The following is an 18,919-nucleotide window of genomic DNA, read 5'->3' on the forward strand; positions in this document are numbered from 1 at the left end:
CCGGCATCTGCATCTTAAGATCCTTTTCATGCTGCACGTATCTTCCGTGTGAATGGCTGTGTTAGAAAATGCCAGTGAGTGGGGGATGGCAGGGGAGGGTTGAAAGTGGCTGCTGGAGGAGTGCAGATGGTAGCCTGCCCACAGCACCCAGCGGGCACCTGCTGCACATGGTGAATGTGTGGATGGACATTGTATCTGGGTGCATTTCACATCACAGTTACCCAATAAATAATGGTCCAATTCAAATTTACAGGAGATCATGAAGGGAAGGGTCAGAGAACAGAGGCTTCTGTGAAAGCAGACACAAAACTCAGTTTCCAAAGAACCAAGGGCAGGCAAGAGGAGCACCTGGGGGAAGCAAATATGAAAAGTGGATGGTCTCAAGGATGCAGGAGGGCAGCCCCCAAAAGCTGGGCAGCCTTCCAGGAGGAGGAGGGCTGACAGCATGAAGTCAACGAGAAGACACTGCTGAGGAAGGGCCTGCTGCAGGAGCGGCAATCGGGGTGGGGCGGGGGGCGCAGAAGATCTTGGGGAGCGGCTGTGTCTGAGCTAAGGGATGGAAGCTGGGGACCAGAGGGAAGGGGTTGCCGTGTGTAGAGAAAGAATCTCTGCTTTTTAAAAGTAGAAGCCCAGAAGAATTCTTAAGAGAACAAAGATTCCCCGGCCAAGCAGGCAGAGGAGGACAAAAGGGCCCAAGTGACTGGAAAATGCGGGACCTGGCACCCAGGAGCCTCTGAGTAGGAAGTTTCTCGAACACTCAAAGGGCGGTTCCACTGACATGTGGTACCTGGGTTTCCCCAACTGTGGATTTCGCCCCAGTCACAACAAAGGGGTTTGGCTGTGCTTGTCTGCTGTCTGCGGGGTGGGGTGGGGGACAGCACTGTGACCTCTACTCCAGCTTCCAGTCCGAGGTCTTGGGGTCTGAACATGGTGACTCCCCTCGGCGTCCGTGTTTGCAGGCCTCTCGCTCCCCAGGCTGCCGGGGAAGAGCCGGGGTGCCGCCAGAACATGGTTGTGGGAGGCCCGGCTCTGCCCCTGGAATATCCCAGCCTGCAGCTGGGGCTCTAAGGCCACCACACTCCCTCCCCCGTGGTGGAGGCAGCGGCCCCTGCGCACTCACCTGTGGGCTGTCCTGGTAGGGTGGGGGCGGGACATTCTGCGTGGCCATCATCGTCAGAGCGGGGGCTGGGGAGGCATGTTGCATCATGGGATTGATTCACATGGAGGACCTGTGGGCAGGAGAAAGGGGGCCGCACCGTTAACACCGCCCAGCAGGCCGGCCCTGGGCACCCAGCCGCTCCCTGTGTCCCCCGCTGGGCCGCCTGGGCCGGCTGGATGCCGCCAGGGTGGCAGACCCTTCAGGGCAACAAATGAGAGCTAAGGGAGAGGCCTGGGTGGGGAGGGGCTTGCTGTGCTATTTTGACTGGAAAGAAACAATATTCAAATCATATGTAAAACAACCGGTGCCCCTGCGGCGGCGCTTTGTTCAGCATCGGCTCCGGCCGGGTGTGCGTGTGGGGAGGGGATGTGAAGGGGGAGGGGGCCTGGCTGGTGGCAGCACCCGGGGCCTGGAGGCCATTTGGATACCCCTCCTTCCCCAGGGAGGGCCCTGAGTCCCAGCCTGATAAGGGTGCTCCTGGCCCCGCAGTTTCCCAGGCGTTCTGGAGCTGCCACGACGGCGCACAGGGGCAGGAGGGCCTCAGGCCAGCTCCAGGGATCCAGGGTCTCCAGGCGCCGAGCTCGCCCCTCCCCAGGGCTCACCACACCCCCTAGTGGTGGCCCGGACCCCTCCTCAGACTGCAACCCCAGGGTGGCTGCTTGGAGGCCTTGGGGAAGGGAAAGAGGCAGGGCACGCCAGTCCACTCATGGTACTTTTCCAGGCGCGGGCTTGTGACTGGGTGTGGCCTCAGATGTGCCTGCACATCCTATTAGGGAGGACTTTCCTCAGCCTTGGTTCAGCACGGTCACCGGAATGTGGGGCTGTCAGAAGAGCTATCAGAGCCAAATGGGCACTTGCCACTTTGGCTGGTAGAAGGGCGACTTGTGAATGGGAGGGCGGGGGTTGGGGGGCTCGTTAGTGAAGCTGGGTTGGAAGCAGCTCCTCCAGATTCCCAGCTCTGGGTCTGCTCCGCTGCACCCCCATCTTTTCCCCATCCGCAGTAAGCAGGTGAGCTGTCTCCATGAAACTTACTAGGATGTGGTGCTGTAAGTGGAGACAGCCAGCTGTGCCACCCAAGGAAACGGAATGCCCGAGAGCTGTTGTACTACAGTAGATGATCTGAAGTATTTATATCTGGAAACCACAGGCTAGTTGCCTGTTACAGGGTTGTCTGTCCACTGGACGCTGGGAGGTTGCTAAGAGCCTCTGCGGAGTGCAGGACCGTCCTTCTCCTGGGTGGAGGGCACTGTTGACCTAGAAACGTTTGTGAGCACAGCACTCACACCCTCCGTCCCCTCTCCCTGAGGCACCTAGGGCTGCATCCTCTTTCAGCCTGATCCTTCCCAGGGTCTGCCAAAATGTTCACAGACCTGAATTCTGTGGAAATTTGAGGGTGCTTTGGAGCTGCTGTCAAGTAAAGGGGCCGGCCTCCAGGGCCGTGTGTGTGTGTGTGTGTGTGTGTGTGTGTGTGTGTGTGTGTGTCATTCTTTTGGTTCTTTTTCAGGAAGCAGAAGTAAGATCTACTCTGACTTGACCTGAGTCTCCAAAGTACCAAGTATGCTTTGACCTTCTGCAAAAAGCACTGTAAATGCACGTTTCACTCAATAGATGTCTACCAACTACCAACCCTGCAGAGAACTATGTAAGGGGGTGTGCTGGGACAGATGAACGAGGCAAGGTCTTCTGTCCAAGGAGTGTGGCTAGGGGAGGGAGGTCATGGTCCTGTAGGAAGGAAGAAGGTGAGGTGGTGGTGGGCGGAGAACACACAGGGAGGGATGGCTCCCCCACTGCTAAAACTGCTGACTGCAGGCTGGTTCTCATTGGCCTCACTGCCTGTTGCTCGTCCCTGCCTGGCCTCCTTCAGAAGCTACAGACCACCAGGATATCTTCACAATAATAGCACTCAGGGCCTCACCCATCTCACACACTGCTGGACCCCGAGATCTGGTTTCCTTTAGCAAAGGGATACAGGAGGGGGCCTTGGGGAAGCCTCTCTCTTCAGGCAGGGGAACCAAGGCCTCTGTTCACAGCTGGGTCTTTGTCTGGGTGATGGTCAGCATCCAAGAGAACTAAGAGCAGAGTGAGGAGGGTTGCAGAGGGAAAAAAAGGCAGGGGGGAGATGTACACTCTTTGAGATATCAGAAGGAGCTTCCAGAATTAAGACTTTTGAGATATTAAAGTGGATGGAATTTCTCTTTTTTGAACCCTGATAAAATAAAGGGAATAGAAATATTTCAGGGGCTTATGAAGCTTAGCCTTCCCTGGAACTCTGGCAGAGAAGGCAACTTTGGAGAGGGCCCAAGGGTCAGGATGGCAGGATCTCTTCCTGGGAGCATCAATCACAGATGCTCATCCGCCAGAAAAAAAGTGAGGGGCTATAGCACTGTAGTGCCTGCAGCCTCCAGAAGAGGGAGCCTCGGGACAGAGTCAGGGTGGGAGCCGCCTCTAGGAAGGAGGGCTTTCTCTCCTCTTAGGGGCGACTAGTTCTCTTTAGCCTCGGGCTTGGGTCTTTGGTAACCTCATTCCATGGATTAGAAAGTCATAATGAAGGCAAAACAAAGGAGGCTCAACGAGGAGGGCATAGACTACAGAGAGAGGCGCCTTTCATTCACATTCTTTTGTTCACTGTCCGGTGAATGGAAGGTAGGGTCATTTTAGAGGCACTGTCCCTGGAAATATTAGTAGCAGCAGGAGGCAGCCCTGTCTGGGGGTAAGGAGGGATGGTTAAGAGTAGTCTGCGCCCAGAGACAACCACCCGTGAGGCTGAGAAGAGACTCTTTAGTCCTGAGCCCACCAGGCTGTGGAGAAGGGCCAGAACTGCCTAGGCAGAGGACACAGGAATAATGTTCTGAGGACCCAGATGGCCCTGGCCCCTCCCCCTCCTTGGGGTCACCATAGGCCACTAGGCCACTGCCCCATTACCCTGTGAGGGCTTCTCCTGCAAGAGAACAGGAGGCCTTTTCATCAGAGGCTTAAGTTTCCTTCTCTGCTCGCTCAGGCACAGAAGTCTCCGGCAACTTGACACTCCGGGAGCTCAGCTGCTGCAGGACCCTGCACCCTGTCCAGAAGCCTGCTCTTTTCCTCACACCTCCCCACCCACACATGCACTTCCCCGGTTCCTGAGGGGCCACGTGCAACCATTCTGGAGAGGAATTTGGGGATCTGACTTGCCTTATCTGGGACTTGTCTGGGACTTTGCATGGGGTGTGGGAGAACTCCTTGAGCCATAGTGGGGGTGGGGGGTTGGGGGTCCCAGCCCTCTGGGGGAAGACTGCTATGTTTGCACTTTCTTTGGGAGAGGGAGGGGAGCAGCAGGTCTGAGCCCCTGCAAGCCCAGGCTTCGGGCTTCGGGCTACAGAGCTTTTGTCTCAGACTCTGAGAGGCTGCTCGGCCCTGTCCACAGGACCCAGAGCTTTGTCACCAGACACCTGGGCACTCAAGGGGGCACAGCCAAGACTGCAAATGGAGGACAGACGAGGAGCACCTCCCATAGAGAGATTTCCCATGGCGGACAGGCTGATAGGGAAAGGTTGCTTTTAGATTTGTTTTGTTCAATGCTGAAAACCTTTACGATATGACATCTAGGAGGGAAACATTCTAATGCAACACTCGACTCCGCAATGATATCCAAGAAGAAATTATTTGTGTCTCTGATATCATCAGAAGAAGCTAAAATGCCATTTTACAGAGCCCAGGAGCCAGCAAGGCAGGGTCAGTGGATGCGGATCGGGAAAGCACGCCCCTTTAGGAAATGGGCTGGGCAGTCCTGGGCACCCACCTCCCTCAGCCTCCTCAACACAGGGCCCCCTCCTCGCAGCCCTGCACCACCAGGCCTGCAGTCAGGTGCCCCAAATTCAGTGTGTTGACAAACAGACTCAGGAAAAAATACCAAGCTCATTAGGAAGGAGCTCATTAGGACTTGTTGACATGAAACCCATTAGACCAATTAACATTCCATTAACGGCCTGGGGCACCAAGGGGTTAATGCTGCTGGGCAGTAATTGGTCCGGGGTGCCGGGGTTGGGGGCTCAGGGCCTTAAGGATGAGACACAAAGTCTAATTGGGAGCTTTCTGGCCAGCTGGCCTGACAGCATTTGTTCCCGGCCCCTGACCCTAGCTGAGACAAATTGAGGGGGGAGAGGGGAAATAGGGCCAGCTCACTTGGCCCCTCACTGTCCCAGCCACCTGCCCCAAACTGGAGGCTGGGCCCATGGCTGGCACAAGGACAAGGGGGAGAGGACACTCCCACCCTCCTGGACTCTGACAGTCCTGTTTTCTTCCTTCACGCCCTTCCCCCCACTCCCTCTGGTCAAGTTTCTTTCTGAGCCCAGGGCAAGTGAGTCCCTTCTCTGCAGGAATTGCTTTTCAGTGATGTTACCCTCTTAGAAAAACTCTTTGGAGAAGCTGGAATCCTTGAGGCCTAGAGCTCCATTCATCTGAAGAGTGCTGGAGTTCAGAGAGAGGGATGGAGGGAAGGGTGGCCCTGGGTCTGCCTGCCTTCTGGCCCCTGACTTCCTCCCTTCCTTCCCCCTTTCTTCCTCCTTTCCTTCCTTCCTTCCTCCCTCCCTGTCCCTCCTTCCCTTCCTGCCCCTCCCTCCCTCCCTCCCTCCCTCCCTCCCTCCTTCCTTCCTTCCTTCCTTCCTTCCTTCCTCTCCCTTCCTCTCTTCCTTCCATAGTAGCTAAAAGGCACTGCTGAGGGCCCCCTAGGAATGCTTCTTGTCTGTCCTCTGACACACACAAGCAGTATGTTCATGATTTTCCTTCCCTTGAGACAAGAAGGGGCTGCAAAAATCCCATCCCCTCCCTGGGTCTGTATTTCCCCATGTGTAAACTTTGGGATTGGATGAGGGAATTCACAGGGCCATCCTCAGCTCTTGATCACCATGTTCCAAGCCTGGGCTTGGGGTCAAAAAGTCTGGATTCCATATCCAGGGACTCTACCACTTATTCTGTAGCCTGTACAAGTCACTTTCCCTCTCGGACTGCAAATGAAGAGATTTCCTCAGAAAATTGCAGAAGCCTTTGCCCAGGATTTGCACTGCACTCATGCTTGTTGGATGGAACGGAAAGGGTTGGATTGTAGCTTCTTTCCAAAGGCCAGCCAGCGCCTGACTTCTCTTCCTCCCGTCTAGTTGGAGAGTAGGAAGGAGGCCCCTGAGGCCAGCGAGCCAGGAGCTGTCAATCCCTTCAGACCAGACGCCCCAGGTTACCCCTCCACCCCCACCCCCAAGCTGTCCCCTCTGAGCAGCTGCCCAGGCCTGGGTTCTGACGTCTAGACAGATTTGCAGGAGGCTGAAATAACACAGTGAACTCAGCAGGAGGGACTGAAAAGCTGCATTAGTAACCTGGCTGGCTTCAACATCTCCCTCTGGGGCAGCCTCCTCAACCCTGGCACAATCCGCCTCTTTTTCCCTCATCCCCAACACCAACACTGCGTCCAAAATGATCTTCTCTGGCCCAGCTCCCTTCCCAGAAGTGGCCTGTAGGTGGCGTCGCAGGGCCCCGTTTTAATTGCATTATATAATATAACCTGTTTACTAAATCATGTAATCAGTCGCCTTAGGATTTGCAGCCTGGGATGTGTATGGAGAATTGGACTTTGAGTCAAATTTAAAAACAAATAAAAATGAGAGGCAGCTGTTGCTGATAGTGTGATATTCATCTTTTGGAAACAAATTCACCCCAGTGCTATAAATTATGCCTGGAAAAAAAGTGTTGCTGGTGGAATGGAGTTGGCTAGGTCTCCTCTGCTGGCAGCTCACAGCGATGAATCTTGAAATAACGGTGTCAGCCTGTCACTGATTTCATGTGACTCTGTGGATTTATCTAAAGAAGCGCAGGCGTGTGGGTGCACGCGAGCACACACACACAAACACACACACGCACCAGGTCTCTCTGCAAAGCCCATAAGGGTAGAAGTGACAAACCGGAGGCGGGGTGTCTGCCGGAGCTCGGTGGTCCCTGAGGCTTGGTGGTTGGAGTTGGCACCGACAGCTGAGCAGTGTCAAGGATGAGGTCAATTTGTGGTGGCAGAGGAGGACAGAAGGGAGAGAGAGGATGCACCGTGGGCTGGGAAGCTTGGCCATGTAAGCAGGGCTCTGTCACCTCCAAATCAGTTGTCGGATTGAAATGTTTCAAAAAGAGGGAGAAGTGGAGGCTCCTGGAGGGGAGGACTAAGGAATTTGGGAAGAGGGGTAAGCTTCCCAGAGGCTGCTTCCCCTTACAACACAGCAAGCACCCTCGCCTGCCTCTTCACCCCAGGGGCTGTGGTTGCTGAAAGGAAGCTGGGGACCCTGAGGATTCAGGCAGAAGGAATGTGGGGCTAAGTGGGTGCTGCTTTCTGCCTGTCTTTCTGATCCTGGGCTGATGGGGGTAAATGGAGATCCCCCAGTCTGATGAGGTCAGGCTCGGAGTGGGGCCTGGGAGCCAGGGAGGGAGGTTGTATCTATGTTACTGAAGGAGAAACAGGTGGAGAGGAAGTGAGTGGGATTTGCACTCATGTCAGACACCCTTGTTCACTCTGTGTCCTGAAGGCCCGCTAAGAGGTCAAAAATAAGCTGCGACTCCACAATGACCCAGGTCCCAGGGCGCACTGCACCCGGCATCCTTGCAGAATGTCACAGCCAGAACACCTGCTTCCCTACTGCCCCTCCAGATCCTCCCGGGAACACTTAGTGGGGAGGCAGAGACGACAACCAAGACAAGCAGACGCTTTGGCCACCCATAGCTCTCCGTACTAATTGTCATTTGCCACCTTTCTGGGAAGCCAACTTGGGAGGTGGTGCCAGGTCATGCCCTAATATCACGATGCTGGTGCCCAGGGAACAGAGTGGGAACAGAGCGGAAGCCAGCGTGAGCTTTGGCTAGGACTCCCAGCTTCTGACTCCCTGAGAGATTTGCAAATCTCTCTATCTCAATCCTCCTTCAGCCCTTAAATGCCACATGGAGCAAATGCGCTTTGGAAAAGGTAAGGGCCTTCAGTGAGACCAGGGAAACCAGAGACCATTCCTACCCAACCCCCAGTTTCCATCCCAAGGATTGTGGCCTCCCCCTAATGGCCGGTGATCCTACTTCCAAGGGCCTCGACCTCCTCTCCCTTCTCTGCCCTCAAGACTATTTTACTGTTTGTTCATTATTCAGAGTGACAATATGTCCCCAATGTGGCCGGGCCAAAAGATCACTTACGAACTCACTGACCCCAGCCTAGAGATGAGCAGAAGCTTACATTACAGACCCACACTGCAGGAGGGGATGCTGTTTTCCACTCTGGGTCCCTCTGCGTCCATGGTTCACTATGGGAAGGATTAGTGGGCACACAGGCAGCATGACAAATCAGTGTTTGGGGACAGGACCCAGCACCAGGTCCATCACCCTCCTAAGCCGCTCCCTCCTCCATGGACAAGACTTGCCTTCCTTAAACTCCAGTCCCACTGGGTTTCTCAGAGAGGAGCCCCACCGTCTTGCCCTTTGCTGATGGCCATGCCACTCTGGTTCACACAGGAGCCAGAGTTCCAGGGCTGCAGCCTCTCCTCCTTGACTCCCCAGTTCAGCTATTTTTTAACTGGGCTTCACAACATGCAGCAGGGGAGTTAGAGGAGCAACCTCCGCCTGCTCCCACGCCCTGTTCCTGGTCTTTCTCCTGCCTCTCCACACCAGGAACCAGAGTGTTGGAGCCCCACTTCCCTCCCTGCCTCGCTGTCACACCTTTTCTGGCTTCAAAAAGCCGCTGATATATTTTACAAACTGAAACAGCAATTTAATTCCCCCTGATAGCGGCAATTGTCCATTAGATCTTCCTACCGAGGAGCTTAACAATAATTCCTTTCATCCAACTGCTTGCTTCTTCTTGATCTGAGTATCAATCCCATAAATAGCAGGCAGGAGTTCTCACATTACTCTCCCTCCAGCTTTTAGCATTTTGATGAAGATTCTCATCTCCTCTTTAAGCACTTTACAACTTGGCAAATTTTCCCCCTTTGGTTCCTTTAAACAAAATAAAACAAAAAACAGGAAAAAAAAAAAAAAAAAAAAACAGCATGCCGGTTGGTAGGGGAAGCACAGGCCTTGCATTCTGCTCGCAGAGGTGGTAGGCACCTTCTCCCACGTGGAGGCAGGGGGATGGCGGCAATGACCTGTAGTGGGTCCCATCTGCTGAAAAGTGGGTGCTGTTCTGCCCCAAAGGGCCATCGCTAATGTGTCCCCAAACTTCACACTCACCACACCTGGGTCCTGCTTTTGCAGCGATGCTCAATTTAGAGTATGTCTGCCATGCCATGAGACCCTCCTCCTACTGTTCACCGCCAGGAATGGAGGCAAGAGGGGGGCCACAGCTGCTGCCCTGGGGTGGTCTGAGTCAACACTCTCCCCCAGCCTGTGGCCCCCTTGGAATCTTCTAACCTAGAGAGGGGATTCTGCCCTTTTTCTTCCTCTCCAGCCCCCTTCATCTCTAGCCAGACAGAGTGGGAGAGGTGGGGAGGCCCAGGGAAAGGAGAGAGCTGGAGGCCTTTTATTCAATTCTTTTTCTTTTTTCGACAGGCAGGCAACTCCAGGGATCAGACAGCAGAGAGCCCTCCAGGTCCTCCTCGGTGGCGGGTAGGGTGGATTGTCAGGGCACCTGGGAGCCCCGGCTCCCCCCTCCCCTAGACACACTATCATGTGCTCTCTCATTTGCACACACACACAGAGAAACATATCTAAAAATGAACTAGGCACTGAAGTCCCCCTCGACAAACCTGATTCCCAGGTTTATTATTATTTGTCAAGAGCTGACAGCAGCCGCTGCTCAGGAACCAAGCTGAGAAAACAACACGGGCCAGGCCCCTGAGACCCACAACTCAGCAGAGACAGACAAACCGCTCCAGAGCTGGGATCCCAGGTGGAAGAGCGGGGAGCCACCTCTGGCGGCCTCCCGGGCTCCCTTCCTTTGGTAAGCCTCTCTCCTCTGGGGCAGTCAGGAGGGCCCTGACACTCCCTGGGAGCTGGGGGGAGAAGGAAAGCAGGGTGGGGGACCATGTAAGGTGTGGGCAGGGTGGGCTGAGTGGGGGCTGGCGGGGGAAGAAGGGCATGGAGGTGAGGGACCCTGAAGCCTGTGCATTCCACCCCTGGTGCAACCTAGATTCTCCTGGAGACAAAGAGCTAAGAGGGTCAGCGAGGCCCCTTTTCTCTCTGTATCTGGCTAGATGACACCTCATTCCAATTTTTAAAACTTGCCTTTAGAAAAAAAAAAACAAAAAAAGTCAAGAATCAGGGCTGTGGAAGCAAGTGGCTCTGTGGGTTCCACTTATCATGGAAAATCCACTCATTCCTGACACTCCCACACCCAGTCAATGCTTGCCCTTCCTGCGCCTTTGTGGTGGTCCAGGCGGAGCTCACAAGAAACAGGATGGGAGCTCTAAGCAGAGCCCATGGCAACGGGATCAGCGGGAGGAGGAAAGGCTACCCCACCCTGGGTCCTCACCACCCCCTTGGAAGGAGGGCAGGTACACCGGCTCTTGTTGCTAAGCTGCAGGAAAGGCAGCCCTGGGGAAGGGAAGATGACAGCCATGATGCGAGAGGAAGTGACACGGCCACACAGACACACCCCAGCAGACACGCCTTCCATTGCCCCCAACCTAAGATGCTCTCCTGCCTTTTGCTGTGTTTCTTATTCGCCAGCAAGGTGTTCTGTATTTCACAGCCGTGCCCTTCCCTTCATCAACACCTGGCTCCCAACCCTACTGTTCCATGAAGGCTTCCTTCCCTTTTCACCCCAGGACAACACGTGGGAAATTGTGGCGGGAGCGATAACCATGCGTGTTTCCGTGTTTTGGAAAATCTGCTCCTCACCCCATGTCCCCTCTTGCCCACTGGCCCCTGTTCCCCCAGCAGACAAGATCATGGCTCTGCCTTGCATGTTCATTAGGAGAGAAGGGGCAGCCTATGGAATATGACTCCACAAAGTCTGCCTCCTTATGGAGCCTCAATATATATACACGGCTATAGTTTAATTTCTTTGGCTTACTCTTAAAATGCAAAACAAACCAATCCAAGAAGCATAGCCCTTTAAGTCCCAGCAGCCATTTACACAGCAGTGAGGATAAGTGTGTTAGTTCCTGGAGCCAATTTGAACATGAGTGAGATGATAATATGGAATTAATCACAGCTGCCACCCATTGAGCCCCCCTCTGCCCAGGCATGACGCTAACAGCAGATACCGATCACCTGGTCTCTTTTTCTTAACCAGACGGTGACGGCATTACGGTTGTTCCCATTTGAGGATGAGCAAACTGGGGCTCTGAGGAAGTTTCCAGATGTTACATACAGTCTGATCCCAGAGTCTGCAGGGTTAACTGGAAGTCTCAGGGTGAAGGCGGGAGACAGCAGGAAGGGACTGAGACTCCTTGAAGTTGGAGAAGTGCTGAAAAGGTGAGGCTGATTCTAAAACCAGGTTGCCAGTTGAGAGCTGGGCCCTCCAATACTGGCTGCCCTTTGACTTTCACATGCCCTGATTTTCCAAGCGTCATGTTATACTGACACCACTAAATGTCTTCTGTCTTGACGAGCCTGGGCTTTTGCACATCAGTTAACGAACACATGCTCTGTGCCTTCCCACAGTGGGGAAGTTCCTTCTATCAGCACTGTCGTCCGGCGACAGCAGTGTGTGTACACATTTTCTTAAATATTTCATTGCATTTTGCTCTTATTATTTTATAAAAATGAGCGGGAGATGGGAAAATGAAAGTGCTGATACCAGCGGTAAGTAGGGGCCTCATAAACGCAATACGACCGAGACAAAGATGGAAAACGTCAAGTGAGTTGAAGGCGGCAAATCTTGAGTCTTCATCGTGGACTCACTGGACTGTGTGTTCAGTTAGGAGGAGAAGGAACAAAATTAAAGAACACAAAATGATAGAACTGTATGGCTGAAGACTGCATCTCAAAGGCAACATATAATTGGAATCTGATCATGTGTTGTAGGTGTCTGGGAGCTGAACTCCGGGAAGGCAAGGGGTACCCATGAAAGCCAGGCTGCCTATCCTTCACCCTGCTCTTGGCGACTGTGGGACCAGGGCTCTGAATCATATTGACTAGGATTTGGCCAGTGATTCTGTTTTGTCATACTGGACTGAGGGGCCCTGCTGGGGCCCAGGAAGAGCGAAAGGGGGTTGACGGGAGCGTATAGGCAGCCTGCTCTCTGTGACCATCTCCACTTGGCCTTCTTTCCCCACATACCACGGCTTTCCAGAGACCACCCACCACAGAAAGAAGTCCCTGTTCTGGAATGAAATCTGTCCAAATCTGTGCATGACACACAGGCTAAGAGGCAGCTGGGTCTATCTTGGCAAAGCCTGTGCAGTGGAGCACTATCAGTTTTTTCAAGTTGGGGCATCCCCTCTCTTGTCATATCTCCCTGAGTCCAGGATTTATCCTCTTGCCAAAAAAGCCCCTTCCTGTTCACTTCGGAGTCTTTTCCTCCTCTCTCAGCCCCGAGAGATTCTAGGCAGCAGTCTGAATGGGCAACCAGTGAGCCAGCAGCAGGGTTATTACCCACAGCCCCCGAGGCAGGCGGCTATTAAACAGAAGTGCCAGGACAGAGCTGTGTTCTACCTCACACTGGCTCCGGCTGTTCTCTGCCAGGTCCTTCAACCTCTAGCCTTGGAAAGGGGGCTGTGGTTCTCTGGCTCCTAAGAGGGAAAACTTTAGTCATGTGCTGGCCCTTTTAGCTGCTCTCAGACACAGAGGAGGAGTGTTTCATATTAGCAGCAGAGTCTTTGAATACTAGGAACGGGCCTGAAAATTATAACCTGCATTGAAGCTTAATTCTGCCTTTTGCAATGCAACCTAGTTCCTGTCATTACGGTCTGGGAGGAAAGAAAGGATCTTGCCTTTAGCACAGAATCTTTGTAGTCTCGAAGTTCAAGACTGTGCCTTCACTTTGCCCTCTTGTTTCTCCAGTGAGATGGACCCCGTCTCTTATGCCACGGCAAGGACCAGGGGATGGAAGAAGAGGAGAAGAAGAAGGCAATTTTGCACAGTGGACTCTGGCCCTCAGGGACCAATTAGGATGCTTAGAACGGTTACTCATCTTCTGGGATCTGAGCATTTGTTAGTCTGGATCTTCCAGGGTCAAGCCTGTCCAGAGAAAAGGAACAAAGTGTCTCCACTTCCAGATCAGGAGGTTCTGTCCAGAGCAGGTTGACCAGAGCAGGCAGGGTGGTGCCTGTAAGATGCCTGCTCCCGGAGCCAGTCTTCGGGATGGGAAAGAGAAGTAAACGGGGATCCTCCTCTAAGATGACTCCCCAAAGACACAAGTTTCTCTGGGGCTGGGGGAGGTCCCTGCTATCTGCAGCCCCCTCGGAGCTTTCTTCTCTGTTTAGGGCCTGGCTGTCTCTGGTGAGAGCCTGTGCTTTGTGGCTGGGAAGAGCAGTCTGCTGTCTCTTTGTCCTGCAGTTCATAAACATGAGAAAAAGATATCACTTAATGTGTCACTTGCCGAGGTCAGGGATGATTTCACTGGCAGCAGCTGTGTGTGCATGTGAGCTGGGGAAGTGTGGGGAGTAGGGGAGATGGGCAGAGGGAGACAGGGAGGTGAGGAAGTGCATTTCAGAATGATGGGAAGGTCAGGCAGAGAGCTCCCCAAGGGGGACAGAGAGCAGATGCTGGGGAGATGGAGGGTCCAAAGGAGCCACTCACAGTGGGAAGCTGGCTGCTGCAGCCGCCCTGGAACCCAACCTCAGCCTTTTCTTCACTCCTCAGGACATCAATGCTTCTTCCCCAATTCCAGAAGCAGTGGGAACTCAAGGCACTAGGGCAGATTGTCAGACGACCAACAGAGGTGGGAGAGTCCTGAGTTGTCGTGAGGTCTGACGTCTTCCCCAGGCGAAGAAGGAAACTCGCCCAAGTCCATGCAGCAAGTTGGAGACAGGGTCCTAATTAGAACCCAGGTCCCAGGTAGCAAATCCAGGCCTCATTGATCGAGCACCTATTATCTGCCCGGCACCATGCAGGGCAGTGGATGTCCCAGAAGGAGGAAACAGAGATGACAAAGGAAAAGAAAAAAAGACGTAGCAAAATGGAGATTTCCCTGTGCCGAAGCAGACAGGTGACTTCAGACTGAAAAGATCCCAGCGCTAAGAAAGGAGAACACAAAGAAACCTCAAGCCCCAACACATCATGCTGAAATCAGAACTTTAATGGGAAGAGAAGAGAGAACCACACGTTCCCATGGATCCTCGCTGCAAGATTAGAAATGAGATGGTGCAGCCATGTCATCAAGTTCTAGGAGAAAAAGGTTTTGAACCTGGGATTCTGAGCCCAGTCAGATTATCAATCAAGTGTGAAGACAAAGCCTGTGTTGGACATGTGAGAACTCAGAGTTTATTTCCCACTCGTTGATATAAAAAAATAACTAGAGGTTGTAGTCCAGCAAACGAAGAAACCCGAAGGGGAGGAGAACACCGAACAAGAAAGAGCAGCTGCTCAGGGCGCCGGTCATGGCACCACGAGGCTCAGAAGGCCCTTCCGCAGCAGCCACGTTGTGACGCCCCTTCCACGGGCCATTCACACTGCTTAGTTCTGCGACTGAATAACATTGCCATGCCCACGGTGGTTTTAATGCTTTTAAACAGATTTCCATCTTATAATCACCTATAGAATGCAGAGGTAAACTACAGCAATGTAACAGAGTATAAATCTTTTAAATCTTAACAATGTAAAATAACAGATAATTTATTATTATGCAAAATATAATATATAAATCTATATATAGTGTGTAGTATATTATATACAGTATAATACTATATGGCATACTATATCCTATATATTACATAATATACAATTATATACTATAGTACATAGCAAACATATGTATTATAGAACACAGCACATAACATACTACATACTATTTTATTTATATACTATACTATATATAATAGCATGTAGTATAGTATAATAGAATATTTATGTATATTACATGTTATATAATGTATATTATAGTAAATATTATATTTATAAATATAATATACAAATATGTTTATTATAATATACATTATATAACATGTAATATATAAATATTATTATATATACTATATATGTAATATATAGCATATAGACTATATAATATGTATATTAAATATATATTATATATTTTTATATATTACATGTTATATATGACATGTAATATATATATTATAAATATTATAGTAAATATATTTATTATAATATACATTATAATCACTATATGTGATTTTAAAAATACTGTATATATTATAATATATAGTAAATTATATATACACAATATAATATAGTGTATAGTATTATATATTATATATCATGTATACCATATTATATATACTATATAATGCTATATACTATATTATATATGGAATGTACTAGAGTATATATTCTATATTTTTTAGTATTATGTATAATATGTAGTGCTACGATCTATAAAACACATAATGTCTAGAGTATATGTAATGCTATCTGGTATGTGTTATTCAGTATATCACTATTATTTTACATTATTAAGATTTAGAAGATTTATACTTAGATGAATATATAGCATACACTATATATTGTGTACATATGTTACATAGTATATAATGCTATGAACTAAAAATAGATATTATCAAATGTAGTTTGATAAAAACTTATTAAACTAATACAAATTGGAAGGGGAAGGGGAAAATTTGTGTTAATTTCCTCAACTTTCGGTAACAGAGAGTTAATGGATAAATAAACTAAGAACAAAGGACTTAAGCATATTATCTAATGTAATAAATGTTGGCCAGCAAATAGCTAAAGCCAGAAGCTGTTCACTGTGGTTGACTTTGGATCGTGAGCCTTGTGTGTAGAGGTGGGGGTAGGAAGCGAGAGTTTTTATTTTGTAACTTTTACATTGTTTGCTTTTTCCTCTCACACATTGTTTACTTCTAATTTAAGAAATAACTATAATAAATAAACAATGATACCTCTATATAATAGAAAACTATGCAGCAGTTAAAAGTAATGGAGTAGATCTATTTGTTTTGACCCAGAAAGCTGTCAATCATATAACTTATGTTAAACAAGCAAGTTTTTAGAACAATATTTAAAATATAATATTTAATTGTGTTATAATAAACGGTAAAACCAATAAGACGTAGAACCTACCTTCAAGAAGCTCCCTGACCATGTACCCCCTTCTGTGCCCTCTGCCCTGGGCCATCTGGGCGGCTTGGGACCTCTTTCCTTTGTAAGATGTATGCCTCTTATTTGCTTGCTCATCTGTTTCTTAGGGACGGGGTCTCCCTCTGTCATCCAGGCTGGAGTACAATGGAGCAATCATAGCTCCCTGCAGCCTTGACCTCCTGGCCTCAAGCAGTCTCCCTCCTCAGCCTCCTAGGTAGCTGGGACTACAGGTGTGTATCACCATACCTGGCTAATTTTTAAAAATTAATACCTCTTTTGCAGTAGATAAGAACTATTTTGTGCATATTTCAAGTAACAACTCTAAGTTCTTGATTATAAGTGCTCAGTCCAAAGCCTGGCCTGGATGAAGCTGTGCAAGAGATGAACAGCTTTCTACACAAGTATCTGGTGGAGGGAAGCAGAGAGGAGAATGAGAATTCAAGGACTACAGGATGTCAGGGCTGAAAGACTCCTCAGAGAGCCTCTAGTCCTCCTCCCCACTCACAGAGAAGGAACACATGTGAGGCCCAGAGAGGGGCAGTGGCCAATAAAAGGTCATGCGGTTGAATTATGATGTCCAGAAAAGGCAGAACTGGGCTTGTGAACAGGCGGACTCAGGAAACACCAGACAAGCTGAAGACTGAACTGGGACCTGAAACCACGTGGCCTGCAGAGAATCCTACAGGGAGTTCGGAGGGGGCCCATTCAGGAGTTGCTCAGAATGCAGATGGCTTGGCTTTGAGAGGAGGCTTGGACAAATCAGGCCACATCACCCTTCCCTAGTGTCCATGGTAGTGGGAAAGAAGCAGTTTTAATATTGGTAGAAGGGGGCGCTTTGGGGCTCAAGGGGAGGGGCTTGCACAGGAACTGGTTATTTTCTGAACATTTCTGATGCACCAGACATTGTGTGAGGTGTCTTCTTGTGCATTCTCTCATTTAATTCACACAGAAGCCCTATGAGGTAATTATGATTACCGTAATTACAGAAAGACAACGATGGTAAGAAAACCTAAGTGTCCAGACACAGTGGCTCATGCCTGTAATCCCTGCACTTTGGGAGGCTAAGGCAGGCAGCCCACTTGGACCCAGGAGTTAGAGATCAGGCTGGAGAACATGGCAAAACACCACCTCTACAAAAAAAAAAAAAAAAAAAAAAATCAGGGCAGCATGGAAGTGCATGCCTGTTGTCCCAGCTACCCGGGAGGCTGAGGCAGGAGGATCACTTGAGCCTGGGAGGTGAAGGTTGCAGTGAGCTGAGACTGCCACTGTGCTCCAGCCTAGGTGACAGAATGAGACCCTGTCTCAGCAAAAAAAAAAAGAAAAGAAAAGAAAAAGAAAAAAAGAAAACTTAAGTTATATAACGTGCCCCAAATCCCACAGCCAGCAAATGGCAGAGCTAGAATTGGAGTCTAGGTTGGTCTGGTTCCAAAGTCTAAGCTTCCTCAAGGAATCAGAGGGTTCCAATAACTATGTGTTCACCAGCTGAGAAGAGGAGAAATATCTCTCCTAAATGGGAATACAACAAATGCTATTCCCTTCCAGAACTATGAGTATGGAATCAGCTCCTTTACCCAATCCATGACTACCTAGGTACACTGGCTGGCTCTTGAGAGCTAGGGTTTATGTTTGCCCAACAGAACTTTGAAAATCCCCACCTCAGAGGCTATCAGTATCTGGGGCTCCCTTTCTCCCAGCTCAGAGTACCTACAGTGCCAAGCTCAGAAGAAGATGGGCTAGGACCTAGCGTGAGTATAGGGAGGAGAAGATGCTGGAGTCCAGAACTCTTGACTTCCAAGTTTTCAGCCCCAAATCTGTCCTGTACCAACCTCAAAGGCATATGACTTGCTCTTGCCACTCCTCAGCACTGGCCCTAGCCTCCTCCTATGTCTCCCTAGGCACCTCAACTTCCATTGAGCCCTGACTTTGGGGAAGGCAGGCAGGCCCGGGAGAGTATGTATGTCAGTTAGGGTTTGTCGTTTACACGTGGAGATCATTAACGAGACTTATTTTTAAATTGTAATTGCAAAATGTAAATGCTCCCCAAACCGATGTGTAATTGCTACCCCCTCCACCCCAGCCCTTCCCCTCTGGTGCCAGCTTTGCAAGGAGAGAATTAGAAAATAAAAAGGGGGTGGATTATGTAAGCAAAATGATTTTAAAAAAAGAGAGCGAGAGAGCTAAGAATTTAAGTGAGACAGCTGGCAGCTTCTCTGATTGCCACACTTCCAGCATTAGCTGCAAAAATTGTCCTTGCCAGTTGCACCCATCCAAGCAATAGTGTCAACCGTGTTTAGTCCCTGGAACAGACCATACTGTCACTCACTTAGCAAGATGGTTCAGTGGCCAGAGTGTGTGTGTGTGTGTGTGTGTGTGTGTGTGTGTGTTTGTGTTTGTGTGTGTGTCTCGGGAGTGAGAGGGCAAAGATCAGGGTGGTATCTGAGGTTGCCTCTATCCCATCCATCGAAGCCTTCCATTCTACAGGAAGACATAATTCACAGCAGGATTAGCAGTTCGTCAACCCTGTTCCCCATATTCTACCATCGCAGGTGATGGCAGGAACACTTCCATTCTCCCAGGCTCAGGCTGGCCTGTTTGGACTCACATCTGCAG

General features: G+C 50.2%; 1 protein-coding gene across 5 annotated transcripts in view; it reads right to left on the reverse strand.

Moving 5' to 3' along the window:
• Positions 1-18,919, reverse strand: part of PKNOX2 (PBX/knotted 1 homeobox 2) — a 267,859-nt gene that overhangs the window by 81,637 nt on the left and 167,303 nt on the right. For all 5 annotated transcript variants that reach the window (XM_032285049.1, XM_032285050.1, XM_032285052.1 and 2 more), the window contains one exon: positions 1,121-1,229. In XM_032285049.1, coding sequence (XP_032140940.1) covers positions 1,121-1,207 — 87 coding nt within the window. In that variant the 5' untranslated portion in view covers positions 1,208-1,229. The remainder of the gene's footprint in view (positions 1-1,120; positions 1,230-18,919) is intronic.

Source organism: Sapajus apella, unplaced genomic scaffold, assembly GCF_009761245.1.
Source record: "Sapajus apella isolate SASKATOON/1434 unplaced genomic scaffold, GSC_monkey_1.0 scaffold16, whole genome shotgun sequence".
Classification (NCBI taxonomy): Eukaryota; Metazoa; Chordata; class Mammalia; order Primates; family Cebidae; genus Sapajus; species Sapajus apella.